The sequence below is a fragment of the Vulpes lagopus genome, chromosome 2 (genome assembly GCF_018345385.1).
Source record: "Vulpes lagopus strain Blue_001 chromosome 2, ASM1834538v1, whole genome shotgun sequence".
In the NCBI taxonomy this organism is placed as follows: domain Eukaryota; kingdom Metazoa; phylum Chordata; class Mammalia; order Carnivora; family Canidae; genus Vulpes; species Vulpes lagopus.
The window spans coordinates 152,650,100-152,669,308 of NC_054825.1; the positions used below are offsets into that span (position 1 = coordinate 152,650,100).

Consider the following 19,209-nt stretch of genomic DNA (forward strand, 5'->3'; position numbering starts at 1 on the left):
CCATCACCTAACTCAAGCAATACAGTGTTACAAATAAGATTGAAGTTCTTTGTGACCATTGCCAATCACATCTGAATCCACACCCCCTGCGTGTGGCCCTCCCACAGTATTTTGTGCAATGAAGCCCCGCTCTCAGCCTTTCCAAGGCAGGGACACAGCCCCTATTTGGAACCCTGACCATCACTAGACCCTGGGGTTGGCTAAGGGAAAGCATGCCTCGACCATTCGCCTTCCTACCCCACCCCACCCCCACCCGCCATCCCCAGCAGCAGGGGAACCTGGGGACTACGGGAGACTCTCTGGGAGGTGGATGAGGTGGGGGGGCCCCCACTCTTTCCCTCCTGCAGTCCCACAGCTGGGGCCTCCTTCCTTCTCAGGGTCTCCTTAGCCCAACCCTCCTGCCCCTGTCCCACTCGGTGCTGTTGAGTAGGGGCCCTGCCAGGAACTGACCAACTCTTCAAGGAGCCATAGTGTGTATATGTGCACAAGCACATATACAGGGGCAGAGGGGTGCATGGGGGTCTGTGCCCAGGCATTATCCCCTAACCCCTGGGGAGGGTGAGGCAGGGCAGGGACAGTCTCTGGGGTCAGTCCCAGATGGGTGGTTACCTCCCCGTCCTCCACTCTAAACCTGGGGCCCTCAAATGGGGTGGGAGGGCTGGGGTGGGGGCCCTCCTAGTGGGGTTTGGGGGGTTGGGTTCCTGAATGCACCATAATCGCTGTATGAAATATTAAAAAGTCTAAAGTGAAAAACCTGATTGCAAGTCCCTGCAGGGGTGGGGGTGGGCTCAGTCCAAGGTGAGTTCTGGGACCTTAAAAAAAAAAAAAAAAAAAAAAATAATAATTCTTTCCCTTCCTGGCTACTTCCCGGCCACAGGGGGGAAGCCACAGAGGTCACTACTAATTGAATTTGATATTTATCATTTCCATGTGTATTTTATACCTCTAAAAAGCTTTTTTTTTTTTTTTTAAATTTTTTTTTTAATTTTTTTTTTTTTTTATTTATTTATGATAGTCACAGAGAGAGAGAGAGAGGCAGAGATACAGGCGGAGGGAGAAGCAGGCTCCATGCACCGGGAGCCTGATGTGGGATTCGATCCCGGGTCTCCAGGATCGTGCCCTGGGCCAAAGGCAGGCGCCAAACCGCTGCGCCACCCAGGGATCCCTCTAAAAAGCTTTTTTAAAAAAATTATTTATTTAGTAAGCTGTACACCCAGTGTGGGGCTTGAACTCACAATCCTGAACTCAAAAGTCACGTGCTCTGCTGACTGAGCCAGCCAGCTGCCCCCCAAATAGCATTCTTTTTAAAAAAAGTTATGTAAAGGGTTATTATCCTGTGTATGTTTCTGTAAATATAATAATATGTTGTTATTAAATATATAAATACGTATTAATATGTTATATATTAATATATAATAAATGTACATAATTATATGTTCTTCAACATTTAAATTTATCTATCTTTATGTTTTAGTTCCTTCATTTTCATGCTGAACATGTATTCTTCTGTTGTATAAATATATCTTAGTGCTATTAAAAATGCTTCTTATAGATATTTAGGTTATTTCTAATCTTTTTGCTATTTTATATATATTGTATTGAATGCTACTGTACATATTTCCTTGGGCATATGTTTGAGATTGTCTAAGGTATATTTAGCTAAGAACTGATGGATTCTAGGGTATGTGCTCTGTCAGTTGTAGTTCTCATTCCTGTAGGAAGTATATAGGCTCAGAATGTTCCAGCCTTGGCTGGCACTTGATATTATGTCTAGTCTTGATTACTTTATAATGGACTAAGAAGAGAGCAAGGAGCTGAGTGTGTACCTTCTTTGCTGTAATTTTGCTTTGTTTGTATTTGTTCATTTAAATGGGAGCCTTCCTTTTCTCATATAATTTTATTAAAAAGAATGCCTTTGTTGAGCCACAGAGTGATTCCTTAAGAATTTCTTATTTTTCTCTGTTCCAAGTTTATGATTCTGTGATAAACTCATAATAATGAAACTGTCCGTTTGTTCATATGTGAAAGCCAGTGATTTTTGAAACATGATCTGCAGCCACCATGGTGCAGGCATCTATGGAATCAAACTAATGTTTGGTGATTTGCCCTTTTTACTGGGTTGACGTTTGCACTGATAGTCTGAAAGCAGTGGTGGGTAAAACTGCTAGCATCCCTGTAAGAGCCAAGGAAGTGGCATCAATCTGTAGTCATTTATGTTAATATGAATGGGTTTATTTGTATTACTAAATTAATGAAAAAATATTTTAAAAATTTGATAGTTTTAGTTTTTAATAGAGCACCTATTGCTAGATAGAATCTAAAATAAGTCTCTTCCTCTAAGAGTGTAAGGGGGCCCTGAGGCAACAAAGTTTGAGAACCACTGCTTTAGGCACATGGTAGGTGTATGAACAGACATTTTATTTTTCCTTCTGCTGGTCTTTGAGAAGAAAAACCTAAATAGTATAATTCCTTTAATGGATATATTCAGTTGATATTCAAGTTACATATGAATCTTAAGTAAATTTTCAATTCATTGCCTTAAGATCTTGTTTATAACTAGATTATATTTGTAAATAAAATACTTTGCAGGTGCTGACCTTAAGGAGAGAGTCAAAATGAATCCCAGTGAAGTTGGTCCTTTTGTCTCCAAAATAAGAGCAGTGATTGATGAAATTGGTAAGCTCAATTACACTCCTTCTAGCATGCTGAAGATGAGCTTGAATGTCAGATTTGGAAAGTTGCACACTGTCCTTATATATAAGCTTTGGCTAAAATACTTATGTAATTAGATAATCATGATCTGTAAATGGTTGCTGTGGAGGTGCATGTAATACATTTAATTTGAAAAGTTGTGAAAAATATTTTATAATTAAAGATACCTCCTATATATGATGACATGGTATATGAAGGTAGTTATTGGCAAACAAAGAGAAATGTCACCCAGATAATTGCATACACACGTATTTATAGATTCAGAGTTGTTTTGTTTGTATAAATAGGATCATACTATTTCCTTAGAATTATAGACTTCTGGGTAATCTTTATGTCTTAGTATATATCAACTTATTTTATTATTGATACTTTTTAGTATATTGCGGTATAGTAACCCATAGCATAGTCTTCTCCAAAATTTTAAATTACTTCATTAATGTTTCTGGACTTTTTCCCATTTTTGTTCTTTATAATAAAGCAGTGAGTATCTTTGTATCAAGTCTTTCAGAGCATTAATATGTGTACTTTTAGGATAGATTCCTGAACATGGAACTGCAGTTCTCAGCATCATGTATTCATTTTACATTTTAATAATTTTTACCAGATTATATTCCAAGAAGGTTGTAATAATTTACATTCCCATCAGTTATGCACCAGTACTGGTTTCCTCTTATTTTTGCCAACACTTAGTGTTGCTTTTCAAATTTGCCAAGGTTAACAAAGAAGACCTCTTAGCATTTTATCTTATTTTAATTAATTAATTTATTTTTTGACATCTTTGCATTTTAATATGCTTTTCCCCAGATGCTTGTGTGATATTTTACCTTTTCACATTAGACTTGCGTTTCCTCTTCTGCAGATTGCATTTTCACATCCTTCCTCCTCTTTTCGGTAACAACTGCTTATTTATGTAAGGGCCACTTAGTAGTGGTCTTTTGTTGTTAAATGTACTACAGATACTGTCTCCTAATGTGCCCCCTTCATTCAATTCCAATATTTAAATTGAAAATGTTGAGTATCTGGAGGGTATGAAGTTCTCTTATTTATTTTTTTTTGTTTCTCCTTGAAGATTTTCTTTGGTAACTCCCACATATCAGTTCTTCCAAATTAACTTGGAATTACTGGTTTTTAAAGCAAGGAGGAAATGTATTATCACAGGACTGTGATTGGAATTCCTCTAAATCTTATTTAGAAAGAATTGACATTTTTGTGATGCTGAACCTTTCCATCCATGATGTGTATGGGTTTCATTCGGGGGAGGTGGGGCGGGGTCATCCAATATTTTAATATCATTCAAGAAAGTTTTCTTCATATATGCCTTGCTTGGTCTTCCATCTTTTTTCTGGCTCAGATTTATTCTTGCTATTTTGTAGCATTTATTCCTTCGAATGGGATCTTTTTCTTCTGTTTCTGTTGAAGTCTGGTTATTATAGTTCTGTAGGAAAGTTATTATGTTTTAAGTGCTTGTTTTGTATCACATCGACTTGATAATTACTTTTATTACCTGTTGTTATTTCTCAGTTAATTTTCTTGTGTTTTCCAGATAAAAGTTCATTATATATAAATGATGCTATTTTTATTTTTGCTTTTCCCAGTGTTTTAATCTTACCTATTTTTCATGCAGTTTTACATTGGCTAAGCCTCTTGGTACGCTATTTAGTTTTTGGAGTGTGTTCATCCCTGTCTTCCTTATCTTTATTTGACTTGGATGAATGCTTTTAATATTTTGCCAGTAATTAGCAAGTTCAGGGAGTTTTCTTCTATTTCAACTTGTTAGGAATTTGTTACTGTTTTTTAATCAGGGATGCATGTTAAAGTTTGTCAAATTCTTTTTTGATGTATGTCAGTATTTATACAATTGACCCTTCAACAGTATGGAGGTTAGGGCTGCTGATCCCTACACACTTGAAAATCTGTGTATTACTTTTGATTCTCCCCAAAACTTAATAACTGCAGTAGCCCACTGTTGACCAGAAGCCTTACTGATAACAGAAGTGGTTGATAAACACATATCTTGTATGTTATATGTGTTATATAGTATATTTTTACAATAAAGCAATAATACTTTAATAATAATAATACTTCTAATATTAATAAAGTAATATCCTTAGAATAAAGTAAGCTAGAGAAAATAAAATGTTATTAAGGATATCATAAGGAAGAGAAAATACATTTCAAGTTCTGCCCTGTATTTACTGAAGAAAATCTGCATATCCATGGACCTGCACAATTCAAACCTGTGTTGTTCAAGCATCAACTGTAATTGGTATATATTAGAATTTGTCTCATTTATCTCATTTAGCCTTTAGTATAATAAATTGTATTAATAGAGTTATTAATGTTGTACTGGCTTTGTGTTACTAGAATAAACCCTACCTGGTCATTGTGGTTACTGGTTATTGTGGTTTTTAATATAAACTACTGGATTCGATTTTTGTATGTTTTGCTATAATCATAAATGAGATTATTCTTCTAGTTCTTTTTTTGTGTTACTGTTTTCTATGGTCTTAGTTTTTTTTTTTTTTTTTTTTTTTTAGATTTTATTTATTTATTCCTGAGAGATACACAGAGAGGCAGAGATAGGCAGAGGGAGAAGCAGGCTCCCTGTGGGGAGACTGATGTGGGACTTGGTCCCAGGACCCCGGGATCATGCCCTGAGCCTAAGGCAGACAGACACTCAACTGAGCCACCCAGGCACCCCCGTTTTCTGTTTTGGCATCAGGATTGTAAGCATCATAGAATGAGGTGAAAAGCTTTCTATCTTTTTCTCTGTTATACAGGGAAATCATCTGTTACTTCAAAGTTTAGTAGAATTTGACCATGTGGCATCTTTGGAGCCTCGTGTGGTTTTGTTATTGTTTTTTTTTGTTTGTTTGTTTTTTTGTGTTTGTTTGTTTTTTAGAGCTAAGTTTTAGAATATATTTGTTTTGATTCCGGGAATGGTCATTGTCCCCTTTCTATCTTTTTAAAATCCCGTGCTGCTGTTCTCAGTGGCTCTCCTTTGCTTCTGTCTTCAGCTTCGGTCTCATGGTCAGATCAGATGTCTCCTGAGGCAGAGCATGGACTTGGTTTCCATATTGGTCAGAAAGCACAATCTTGGAAGTAGATGTTGATGTTGTCTTTGACTTTTTTTTTTTTTTTTAAAGATTTTATTTATTTATTCATGAGAGACACAGGGAGAGAGAGGCAGAGACACAGGCAAGGGAGAAGCAGGCTCCATGCAGGGAGCCTGATGTGGGACTCGATCGGGGGTCTCCAGGATCATGCCTGGGCTGGAGGCGGCACTAAACCACTGAGCCACTGGGGCTGCCCTATCTTTAACTTTATATGAATGGGAGGAGGAGTGGCTGAGACTGGTCTAGTTGTAAACATCACCTTGGTCTTTCTTCCAAGCCTCTTTTCATTTTATTGATTTTGAAATTAGAATTTTTCTGAGACTTAAAAAAAAACAACAACAACCTGTTTCTATTTTTGCAGTGGCATTTTCTTTTCAGTGATTCTAGCTGTAGCGTTTCTGTTCTGGATTTTAATCCAGTCTACTCTTTTCTATACCATGAGTTCCCCAATATTTGTTAATGATACCTTTTATTACATTACAGTGGACATAAAATTTTGAAGTTGTCTTTTGTGGTGACTTACAGAGATTTTGAAAGGCAGATAGAAATTAAGTATCTTGATCTGATCTACTCATTTAATATATTAAACCAGGGCAGGCAAACTTTTTCTTAAAGGACAGATAATATCTTAGGCTTCGTATGATCTCTTTTGCAGCTACTCAACTTTTTATTATTTTTAAGACTAATTTCTAGGCATCTTAAAGGACAGAATAATTTCTTAGGCTTCGTATGATCTCTTTTGTAGTACTCAAACTTTTTTGTTATTTTTAAAACTTAATTTTCTAGAGCACTTAAAGGTTCACATCAAAACTGAGGGGAAAGTACAGAGATTTATACTCCTTGTCACCACATAAGCATGGTCTCTCCTGTTATCAACATCCCTCTCTAGAATGGGACATTTATTACAGCTGATGAACCTCCATTGACAAATCACAACCATCCAAAGTTCATAGTTTACAATGGGGTTCACTCTTGGTGTTGCACATTCTGGGGATTTTGATAATTATATAATGACATGCATCCATTGTTACAGTAATATACAGACTCTTTTCAGTGCCCTAAAAATTATCTGTGCTCAGTGTGTTCTCCTTTCTCTCCTCTCTGACAGTCTGTTTTTACTGTCTCCCTAGTTTTCCATTTCTGGAATGTCATATAATTGGAATCACACAGTATGTATCCTTTTCAGATTGTTTTCTTTCACTTAGTAGGACACGTTAAAGTTTTTTCCCTTGATATCTTATATGTTTCTAGTGCTATTATGTGTTTCTGATGCTGAATAGTACTCCATTGTTTGGATGTGCCACAGTTTTTTTTTTTTATCTATTTACCTACTGAAGGACATGTTGGTTACTTCCAAGTTTTAGCAATTATGAATAAAGCTGCTAGAAGTGTATAGGTTTTGGGGTGGAAACAAGTTTTCAGCTCTTTTGGGAAAATACCAAGGAGCATAATTGCTGGATCATATGGCAAGAGTAAAAAAACCTGCCTTACTCTCTTCCAAAGTGGCTGTGCCATTTTGCTTTCTCAGCAGTGAATGAGAATTTCTGTAGCTCCACATTCTTGTCAGCATTTGATGTCAGTGTTTCAGACTTTAGCCATTCTAAAAGGTGTGTAGTGGTATCTTGTTTTAGTTTGTATTTCTGTGATGATATGATGTGGAGCATCTTTTTACATGCTTATTTCCTATCTGTACATCCATGGTGAATTGTCTGTTGAGATTTTGGCCCAGTTTTTAATTGAGTTGTTTGTGTTTCTTGTTGTTAAGTTTAGGAGTTCTTCAAATATGTTAGATAATAGTTCTTTATCAAATATCAGAATATTCTGTAAATACTTTCTCCCAGCTTGTAGCTTGTCTTCTCATTCTCTTGACATTATCTTTTGTAATATGTTTTCCATTTAATAAAGTCTAGTTATTTCTTTCATGGATTGTGCTTTTTGTGTTATATCTAAAAAGTTATTGGTCATCTAGGTTTTCTCATGTTATCTTCTAGGAGTTTTATGGTTTTGTGCTTTACAGTTAGATCTGTGATCCATTTTGAGTTAATTTTTGTGAAGGTTGTAAGGCCTGTTTATGTCTAGATTCCTGATTTTGCTTGAGAATGTTACTGTTTCAGCACCATTTGTTGAAAAGACTATCTTTGCTCCATTGTATTGCCTTTTTCCCTTTGTCAAAGATTGGTTGATTTATGGGAGTCTGTTTTTGGGCTTTCTGTTCTATTCCTTGGTCTGTTTTTCTGTTCTTTTGCCAATAACCACACTGCCTTGATTACCATAGCTTTACGATAAGTCTAGATATTGGGTAGTGTCAGTACCACAACTTTGTTCTTGTCCTTTAATATTGTATTGACTCTTCTGGGTCTTTTGCCTCTACATATAAACTTGAGAATTAGTTTATTGATAGCCACAAAATAATTCGCAGGGATTTTGATTGGGATTGCATTGAATCTGTACATCAAATTAAGAAAAACTGACATCTTGACAATACTGAGTCTTCCTATCCATGAACATGGACTATTTATTTAGTTCTTTGATTTCATACATAAGTTTTATAGCTTTTCTCATATAGAGCTTGTATGTATTTTGTCAGGTTTATACCTAAGTATTTTGTTTTGAGAGATGATAGTGTGTTATTGTTGTTTTAATTTCAAATTCCACTCAGTCATTTTTGGTATGTGGAAAAGTGATTGACGTTTGTATATTTACTTGGTGTCTTGCACCCTTGGTATAATTGTGTATTTGTTCCAGGAAGTTTTTGTTAATTCCTTCATATCTTCTGCATTGTAGACAGTCATGTCATTTGCAGGTAAAGACAGTTGGATGTCTTCTTTCTCAATCTGTATTACTTTTTATTTCTTTCTTTTTTTTTTTTTTTTTGTTCAATAACATTTGCAAAGATTTTTAGTATGATGTTGAAAAGAACTAGTGAGAGGAGACATCCTTGCTTTGTACTAGGTCCTCAATTTTGACGTATTGTGCTGAGGCAGCCACAGACAAAATGTAAACAAATGTGTGTTTCTCTGTTCCGATAAAACTGTACGCACATGAAATTTAAGTTTTAAAGTTTTAAGTAGTTTCCATGTGTTACGAAACAGTATATTTAATGTTTCCTTTTTTTTTTTTCAGCTGTTTAGGAAACCACATTAGCTTACAGGTTTTACTAGAACAAGCACTGCATCTGATTTCCTGCCTTCTCTTCCTCCTTCCCACCCTTCTTTCCATCTGCCCATCACATTCATCCACCTCAGATGTCTTGTCTTCTTTATTTTATTTTATTTTTTTAATTTTTTTTTAATTTATTTATGATAGTCACAGAGAGAGAGAGAGAGGCAGAGACATAGGCAGAGGGAGAAGCAGGCTCCATGCACCGGGAGCCCGATGTGGGATTCGATCCCGGGTCTCCAGGATCGCGCCCTGGGCCAAAGGCAAGCGCCAAACCACTGCGCCACCCAGGGATCCCATTTTCTTGTTTTTTGAAATCAATTAGAGTCTTATGTTCTTTTTACTTATATTTTAAGAAATCTGCTGACTTTTGGTTCTGATTTGGACGTCTTGCTCCATATTTGAGTTAGGCCTTTTCAGTTTTTACATTTTGGAGACTTAATGGTTTTAACGTCTTTGTATCCTTTGCTGGGAGTTTAAGTTATTATTCAAAGAACAGGAATGGAGCTAAGTCTTACAAATGAGTTGGAGGGTGGGGAGAGGAGAGTAGAATAAGAAAAACAAAACAAAAACCAAAAAAAAGTCAAATCCTAACAAAATTGTAAGAGGACAAGAGAGTGCCAACCTTAGGATAAATTAAATAATGAGATGATGAAATAAGTCTAGTAATTACTATTAATGTTAGTTGACTAAACTTGTTAAAGACATGGGTATTCAGATTTGATTAAGAAACTTAAATCAACTATGTATTGTTAATAGTAGCCACCTCTGTTGTAGCTTTCTTCATACCAGGAGATTATTGAATCATACTCTGTAAGACAAAAACCATTATTAGTAGGAGAAGAACACTGCATGTATCAAAATGTTAAATTTTTCATAAGACTAAACATGTTCTGGAAAACAGAGATCTGAAAGTATACAGATAAAGTTATATTGGATATATACATGGTAAATTGGCAAATCCTTCATCATTGTGATGATTTCAGTTCATCTCTTCCAATTTATCATGAGAGTGAAAGGCAAAAGTTTAAACTATAGATTTGAACAACATGGGTATCAGAATTGACTAACGAGACTCTTAACCCCAAATTGGAGAACATGTACACTTGTCATGAGCATATGAAACATTTACAAAAATAAGTCATGTGGTGGGCCCTAAATTCTGTTAAGTTCTGGAAGATTCACACATAGAGACCATGTTCCTTATGAATAATGCAACTGTGTTAGAAATAAAAATACAATTAATATAGAGATTTAAAAACCATATATTTGTAAATTAAAAAAAAACTGTTAAGAAACTCATTGGTCAAAGGAACTATTATGGGAAAAAGTACTAGGACTGAATGAATATAAAGTTATTACATATCCAAACTTGATTTTATGAAAGTGATAGTTTGAGGAGAAGTGATAACCTTAAATGCCTATGTTAGCAAGGGAAAACCGCTGGCAATAAGTAGCTAAGCAGTGCCTTAAAAATTTATGAATCCAAAGAAAGTTGAAGGAAGGCAGTAATACAAAGATCAGAAATTAATGAGATGGAAGCTGGAGTTGCAGTGGGAGAATCTGCACGAGACCAAGCCTCTGGACAAAGGACTAAAGGGTAAACAGGAGATGTTATAGATGAGGGATATGATTGTAGATAGGGCTTGTAAGAAAATACTGTGAAAATCTTTATGCCAATAAATATGAAATTTGTGTCTCAAGAAGAAGTTGTATTCTGGAATAATCCTATTATCCCTGGAGGGATTGAGTAGTGGTTGAAAGTTTCTTCACAGAGAAAGCGTTGGGCTCGTTTTTACATGTTAAATGATTTTCCTTCTGGTATTTCACTGGCCTATAAGGAACAGATCCTTGCAATCTTATATAAACTCCTCCACACACACACACACACACACACACACACACACACACACACACACACCTCCTCCATAGAACAATACAGTGAGCATTTAATCCTAAATTCAGTATTGCTGATTAGTATGACTTTCACATGTACATGTGACAAAAACAATAGAGCAAAAAAGTAAGAGGAGCCAGTCTTGCTTTAAGAGCATGGATGAAATCCCGTAGGTTTTTAAAAAAGACCCAAGTTGGATTTTCCCAGGAATACAAGGGGGAGGAGGAGCTTCCCATTTGAAAATCTTAAAAATTTGTGACATTAGTCTTTTAAAATAAAATCATGTTCTTCCTTAATAGATTGATGACAAGAATTTGAGAGATGTCAAATCTATTCATAGAAAAAGGTCAAGGCGGACTAGAAATAGAAGGAAACTTCCTTAGCCTGATGCAAAGTATCTGTTTCTTAGTAGTAAAACCTAAGAGTAGTCTCCTAAAATCAGGAAAACACAAAAGGCCCAGTCTCACCACCTCTGTTCAGCAGTGTTCTGAAAATCCTGTGTAAAGACAGGAAATAGAGGTAAAATAATGATACAAAGCAGAAGTATAACACTGCCTCTCTCAAGTGGTATGATTGTCCACCATTGAGATCTATAAGGATCATCAGATTATTAGGAATGAGTTTCTCAAGAAAGCCAAATGTAATACCCATATTTAAAAATAATCAATTGTTGTTCTTTGTACTATCAGCAGCCAAGAAATGTCAGTCAAGAAAGGATACTACTGACAACAGTGGATCTAGATCTAGAACAAAAGTGGATCTAGAAATATATGTAAGCTATAGGGAAAAATTATGAAACATTATCATAAGACATCAAAAAAATTAAACAGAGACACATTACGTTCTTGAATAGGAGGATTCAGTATCATGAAGATGATTCTTACAAATGATTCAACGTGTACAGATAAAGTGTAATTACACTTATATTTTGGCATTAATTTTGTGAGGAATTTGGTGAGCATAATGAAGCCCCCAGAATAGCCAAACATTCCTAAAGAAGAAAATAAGGGGTTTTGCCTTCTCAGCACTCAAGACTTATTTTAAAGATTTGTAAATTATGATAGTATGTTACTGACCTTGGGATAAACAAATGGACCATGGAGTGGAATACAGAAGGCACATATAAATAGGGAGACTGCCACAGGAGAGAGGAAGCATTTGCTGGGGATGGTAAAAAGCTTGACTGCATTCATGAAAGAAAATGAACTTTTATGGTCTTGACAGAGTAAAATTGTTAAACAGAAAATACAGCCCATAAAAGGAAAGGTTTGTAAATTCTACCAAATTAAACTTAAGAACATTTGTTCATTAAAAGGTGCTATAAAGAAAGAAAAGCCACAAACTGGGAAGAAATACTTGAAACACAGAGCTGCCAAATCATTCATACACACACACACACGCACGCACGCATGAATCAACACATACATGCATGCATGCAGCCTGGGAGTCTGTAAGACAATATAGCAGAGAGTCATGTTTCACACGTCTGTCAGATTAGCCACATATTCTTATGCCTGAAGTTACTGAGAGTTAGTGAGGAAGTGGATCACCAGGCAGATTGACTCACTTCTAATGAGTGTACAAATTGATGTAACTGCTTAGGAAAACAGTTTGGTGTTATCTTACAAAGTTGAACATTCAATTTCCATAAAACTCGAAAGTTTACTTTTTTAGGAGGCATTTACCTAGAGAGTAAGCCCTTTAGTACTGTTTTTACTGGACCCATGGCGAATTACATCCATAGTGTATCCCAATAAACACAGAGGGTGGGCATCAGAGGTTCATGAAGATAATAACCTTTCTTTATGCACTGCGTGTGGATACTATGCTATTTTATTTTTTAAAATACCTGATTTTGACCCAGTGGGTATGTTGCTACTTGGGAGTTTGAAAATACACTATTCTATAGGCATTTTGTGCATGTGTCCTAGGGAAGCTTATATCATGGTATAAGAAAAAGATTTTATAGTAGCATTATTATTTATTAATAATAAAAAGCTGAAGACAAGCAAATTTTAGTGACAGGGTAATGGATGAATGGTTTTGTGTATTTGTACCATAGATAGATAACATTGTGCATACATGAATAACTACATGTGTAACAACATGGATAAAACTTTGAAACATTTAATTAAAACAATATATGTTTCTTCTAAACGCATACAAAACAGCATATAATTTAGAAATGTGTGTATACTGAAATCACATATACTCACATACACACACACACACATGAAAAATAGAGTGATGAACAGAATTCAAACCTTTGGGTTTGGGGAGGCAGGTAGAAGAGTAGGTGAGGAACACATGGGTGGACAGGGTGTGGGTTCTGACATAGTTGGTACTTCGATCATCTTAAGGAAGTTTGTTATATTATTCTGCTTCCTTACGTGTGTGTAAGCTACATACATTCTGTATATTTGCCTAATTAGATCAGTTTTAAAAATACTCATCTATCTTGAATTCTGCAAACATTTCTAATGTTAAATCTTGAATAATTTTCTTCATTTTCTGCCTTGGTTCTTATTTTCAAGAGAAGCCAAAATTCTAGACTTTTTAGAAATTATCTCCCGGTTTTAAGGTTTTTCAAAGGAAAGGAAAAAACCCTTTGAATGTCAGATGAAATTGGTTTATGGACCAGATTCCACACATAAGCCTCCAGGTTTCTTATTGATCCTTATGCACTGGGTCTTCTGACATAGTCCGTTCATTTTCTGTAGAGCAGGGCTTCCAGGGGGGATTGTGTCCAAAGGAGATTGCTCTTGCTCTCTCTCTCTCTCTCTCTTTTAACCTTTATTTATTAGAGAGAGTGAGCGAGAGAGAGAGAGAGGGAAAGAGAGAGAAAGAGCAGGGGGAGGGGCAAAAGCAGACTCCACGATGAGCAGGGATCGTGACACTGGACTCAATCCCAGGACCCTGGGGTCATGACCTGAGCCCAAGGCAGATGTTTCACCCACTGAGCCGCCTGGGTGTCTTAGCTGGAGGATGTGAGTGGATGTGGTAAGTGAGGACCCTGCATTGCACTCATGGAGCTGTTTCATACACAGATGTGCTGATGCCTGTTCATAGAGGCTCAAGATAATTGTTAAGTTTTCAGGAATTTTGTGAGCTCGTTATTAGAACCATTGTGGCACTATCAGTAATGGTATGAATCAGAGTATAATATCCTGCCTGTCTAATACCAAGTTTTCCTCATGCCCCCTGTTAATTTGCATTTTCCACACCTAGAGGATCTTTCTCTGGGGTCTCAAGGGCCATGAACCTTTTCTTGGCCATGGTGACTACCATGTTTTTCTTATCTTTATTGAAAGAGTCTATAAGGAACTTAGAGGTACTGCGCTCATTTGAAAGCTATTCTGTGTTATTAAAATAGAGATCAGAAAGTTCTGTATTTTATTCCGAGTCACTGAATTCCATACTTTACTATTCTAGCTTCCTAGAAAGGCTCTTCTTAAAAAGTAACTCCAGGGACGCCTGGTGGCTCAGTGGTTGAGTGTCTGCCTTTGGTCTGGGCTGTAATCCTGGAGTCCCGGATCGAGTCCCACTTGGGCTTCCTGCATGGAGCCTGCTCCTCCCTCTGCCTATGTCTCTGCCTCTCTCTGTCTTTCATAAATAAATAAATAAAATATTTTAAAAAAAGTAACTCCAAAGTTCCAGAACAAAATTTAGTTCTTTTGCTCTATTCAAAGAAAAAAAGTCTATTTTTGAGATGTTCTGTTCTAAAGAAATGGTGAATTCCTGGATATGCAGAAGGTTAATCATTGTTTCAAGTTCTCTCCCCCTTTCAGGTCTGGGATGCCTAGGATGAAAGCAGTAAAGGGTTATTTTGAAATCTTAGGCCCGAGCAAGGCATCACAGATGCACAGATATGAAATTATCTGGATCTGCTAAAGCTGCTGATTTTTAACTTACCCGCCCCCCTCCAGGTGCATGCTATGCACTGTCCTTCCTGTTTTCACTGGTGACGATAGCATGCCACTCTTGGGATCCTCACTGTGCAGTTATGATATGGAAAATGGGAGCAGAAGTGTTACTTCCCTCCTGATGGCCAGTCTTGCCTCATCAGGTGGTATTTCATGAAGAGCTAAGAAAACCTTTTAGAATTCTCTCTCTGTGGGCGCAAGTCGACTTCCATCTCAAAGAATTGTCATCTAATGATAAAAAAATAATTAAAGTAGGTTCTCACCAGAATTTTCAGTTGTGGAATCTAGTTTGATGTGGATGATTTTTTTGAAAATGATAATCCGTAGTAATCCTTTAAAATACCAGGCATTTCCAGCTGAAGCATTTTTTTTTTTTTTTTAGATTTTATTCATGAGAGACACAGAGAGAAAGAGAGGCAGAGACACAGGTAAAGGGAGAGGCAGGCTCCATGCAGGGAGCCTGACGTGGGATCGATCCCAGGACTCCAGGATCACACCCCGGGCTGAAGGCAGGCGCTAAACTGCTGAGCCACCTAGGCTGCCCTCCAGCTGAAGCATTTTAATGTTGCAAGACTGGAATGAAAAAAGAACCAGAAGGGAGACTCAGAAAGATGTGCCAGGGTAGAGACATAGAAAGGAAACAGTACTCTGAGAGCCAAGTGAAGAAAGTCTTTTGTGTGGGAGGCCTCGGTCACACGCTGCTGCCGTGTCCAGGAGGGTGCATGGAAACAATGGATGGCTAAATTTGGTAGTACACTTGTCACTGGTGCCTTTGACAGGTACCCTCCTGGAGATGGGCTTTGGGGCTGTGGGCACCTGCTCACCTGGCCATGATGGAAAAGCTCCATTCCTTGGATGATTTTGGAAGGCCCCTTAGTCTGACTGTGGGGCATTCTGTTGTAGGTCGATGTAGAAACAACTAATTATCTGTAACTTACCCTATTTATGTATAAAAACAACCCATGATTTGGTTTCTTATAAATAACTATAGGTGAGAGTATTTAGAAAGTTTTTTGTCAAAAATTTGTAGCTATCTTCCTTTGAAGCATAAAGTCTGATTTACCATAGCTTAATAATAATCTCTGAAGTAAGATATAGAGCTTTTAAATATAAATAAGGTATGATGACATTTTACTAAAGGTTAAAAAGTGTTGTATTTGTCACTTCGTACATTTAATCATGTTCTTTTTAATTACATAACACACTATACTAAGGCCTGTGCTTTGTGAAGGTATGAGTCCACATAAAACTCTAGCATCCCATTTTAATATTTAGAGGTTATTTAGAGGTTCTTGAGTGATGAGTGTAAAAGGGTTTGCATAAATGCCAGATATATCCCTTTTAAGCTTTCCATTTGATTTAGAGACATCTGATACTTATTCACAAAAAATCAGACATTGGCTCAGCTTCTCATTTTTCCCAAAGAAGTTGCCAAAAGATGTTTATTTTACTGCAGAGAACTTAAATTTATCAATTACCAAAATGTGGTGAGCTGCTATGAATTGTGGTTGATTTTTTTTTTTTTTTTTTTAGAGTTTGGTAGTTTATCATCGATATTACTATTCAGAGATTTTTCAGATACTTCATTTGTGTTTTACTTTATCTGAAATAAAGCTTATTGTAAAAATACTTAATTAGTGCCAGTGACTGCTGTCACATTACAATTTGAAAGGCTGTGTACTTGTTACATTTTCTTTGCTATCCTCTGATTTTAGATGTATTAAGAATTGTTTAGTAAAGAACATTTTTGAAGTTGGTAGAATTGTTTGTCAGTCTGCCAGGTTGACCCAAAATGTTTATGTTCAGTGCGTTTTTTTGTTTGAAGGTCAAGGAGATTTTTTTAAATAAATAGTTAATTTTGTTGAATTGGATGCATACCAGCATGTATTATTACATTTTTCCCTTTAATTTGATGTAATAACTAGAAATTGGAAGTGCTCAATTACAGTATATGAAAGATTGATTAAAAACTCTCACTAACTGTAGTTACTAGTTTTCTGTGTGTAACTTCCAGATCCCGATTTCTGTTTTCTTTGTCGTTTTATCAGGAATGACAGAAAGCTGACACAAATAGCTCGTAGTCAGTCATTTTCCCTTAGAAGTGTTAACATCCCCCACCTACTGAATCATAGTTTCGAATAGGCTTATACTTCCCTTTGCAACTTAGGATGTCTCTCCTTCCCTTTTTGGAATTTTATTGCCTTTGCTGACTTCCACTGGGTATTAATCACATTATGATTTTGGATGGTTGTGTGGAAATTACACTGTTTTGCTAAATATAGCCAAAGAAATGGGCTTATCAACCAAGCTCTTATCACTTACTTTAAGGTATTACCCTGGAATAGTTTAGAATTTGACAAGATCAAAAGGGGAAATCACTTCTGTTCTTTGTTGGCTTTTGATGTTTGTTAGCTTTTAATTCCATAAGGAACATCTGAATGTGTGTTTAATGTAAAAAATTAGAACTTTTAGCAACTTTTCCCCACTTCCTTTCTGTCCAGTAAGTAATTATTGCTGGTGCCCTGATTTAATATTTTAATATTCAATGATTTTAATATTTTTAAGCCTTTTCTTGGCTTTTACATGAATATGTATTTATATCCATACATTGATTTAGATTATATACAAATATAGAGATGAAAATAACCACATAAACAAGCTGTCTTTTTAAATTTTATTTCTGGAAATTAATACTTTTCTAGGAATTTATCCATTTCATGCAGATTTTCAAATGCATTAGTGTGAAGTCATTGATAACATCGTCGTAGTGTCTCTGACAAGGCAACGGGTTGTCCCCTTGCTCCTGATACAGAGGTCGTTGTCCTCTTTTCCTCTACCATCTGCCTTTCCATAGCTTCACCACTTCTAGTTTACGTTTCAGAAATCTGGTTTGGGTTTTGGTAATTCCCTCTCTTGAGTCTGTTCTATTAACTTCCATCCTGATTTTCATTAATTTTTTTTTCTTCAAGTTACATTTGCTGCTTTCTCTTAAACCCAGGACGAGGGATGCTTGTTTCACCTATTTTCTGCCACTTTGGCTCATATCCAACCAACCATACTGTGTGTCTGTGTCTCCTCTTCATCGTTTCCATGTTTGTCCCTCCTTATCTCTCTCTGAATAGTTTACAGCTTCACTGATTTTCTCATAAGCTGCCCCTAATTTGTTACAAACATTGAGTTTTTTATTTCATTTTAAAATACTTTTTGGTTCTTTTAAAAATCAGTTGTGTCACTTTTTATCGTTCACAGTTTCATGCTTGGCTTCATGTCTTTATTTGAAAGTCAGCACATGAAGGTTATGGATCTCAGTTTTGTATGGATGTTTTCTTAATGTTTCTTCCTACTGATTCTTAATATATCTTGTTTTCTTGGTTATCCTTTGGCTGTGTGATATACATTGTATTTGAAAAATTATTTCTGGGAATAGTCTGGAGTCTAGTTATCTCCAGAGTGGGATTTTTTACCACTGCATTTTAGAAAAAAAAAATTGTTTCGTTGTATTGTTATACACATACCATAATATATGTAATTCTTCCTTCATTTATGGACATTTAGGTAGTTTTTAGTGTTTTACTATGACAGACAACAGTGCAGAAAACATACATATCATATAGTGTCTGAGGGAGCCTTAATAAATAGAAATCCTCCTTCTGTCTAATTTTTGGAATAAATTAAAAAATAAAGTGTAGAGACGGGCAACATATTCTCTTAGTTCCTGATATTAGCTACGTTGAAGGTTGATGAGGAGATTTGTCATTTGGCTCTCCCACATCAGGCCAGCTTCTGTGTCACAGCTACACTGGGGTGGCACCGGCAGCATCCTGTGGCAGATGGCCAGGCGCCAACATTACGTAACCCACAGGGCACTTTTCTTGTAGGCGTGGAGGAGAACCTGTGTTTGAGAAAGAAGGAGGGCATAACTGAGCTAAGGAGAAGCTCGTTTATTATTTTTTATATTACCCATTTAAGTAAATAGTTTGTTGGGGTAGAGGAAATTTAGGGTCGTTCTAGGTTCTAGGAACATGGGACCCATTCTGTCATGCTGTATGTATTGAGCATTTCAGAGAGGAAGAGAACATCTGTACAGCCATGGACACTTCCCAGTCGGGGAAGTGGCCTTGTTGGAAACTGCCTCTGGAGGCAGGTGGCTGGAGCCTGCACTTCCCCTGAGTTGATCCTCACATATGGAACCCCCTCTCTCTGCTACTCAAATAGGGAAGAAACTGTGCCTTCAGGCCGTCCCTATTTGTCTGTCCCCAATTAGCTAGTGTTTTGTTGTAATTTTCTAAGTTTAATTATTGTATAATGGCCAGAGAGTGGCTGTCACATTTGTGCTGTGTTCAATTTGTTGTTTATTGTTTGTTGTTTATTGTTATATACCCAAATACTGGGTATTTGCCTT

The 19,209-nt window shown here is 36.5% G+C and overlaps 1 protein-coding gene across 3 annotated transcripts in view; it reads left to right on the top strand.

Annotated features, from left to right (window-relative positions):
- The window catches only part of AUH (AU RNA binding methylglutaconyl-CoA hydratase), a 159,664-nt gene that overhangs the window by 36,470 nt on the left and 103,985 nt on the right, over nucleotides 1–19,209 (top strand). For 2 of the 3 annotated variants that reach the window (XR_005985607.1, XM_041740480.1), the window contains exon 4: nucleotides 2,590–2,676. The exons of the other annotated variant lie outside the window; for it this stretch is intronic. Coding sequence is in view for 1 of the 2 variants with exons in the window: in XM_041740480.1 (XP_041596414.1) it covers nucleotides 2,590–2,676 (87 nt within the window). In the remaining variant the exon portion in view is untranslated. The remainder of the gene's footprint in view (nucleotides 1–2,589; nucleotides 2,677–19,209) is intronic. 3 annotated transcript variants of the gene reach the window in all.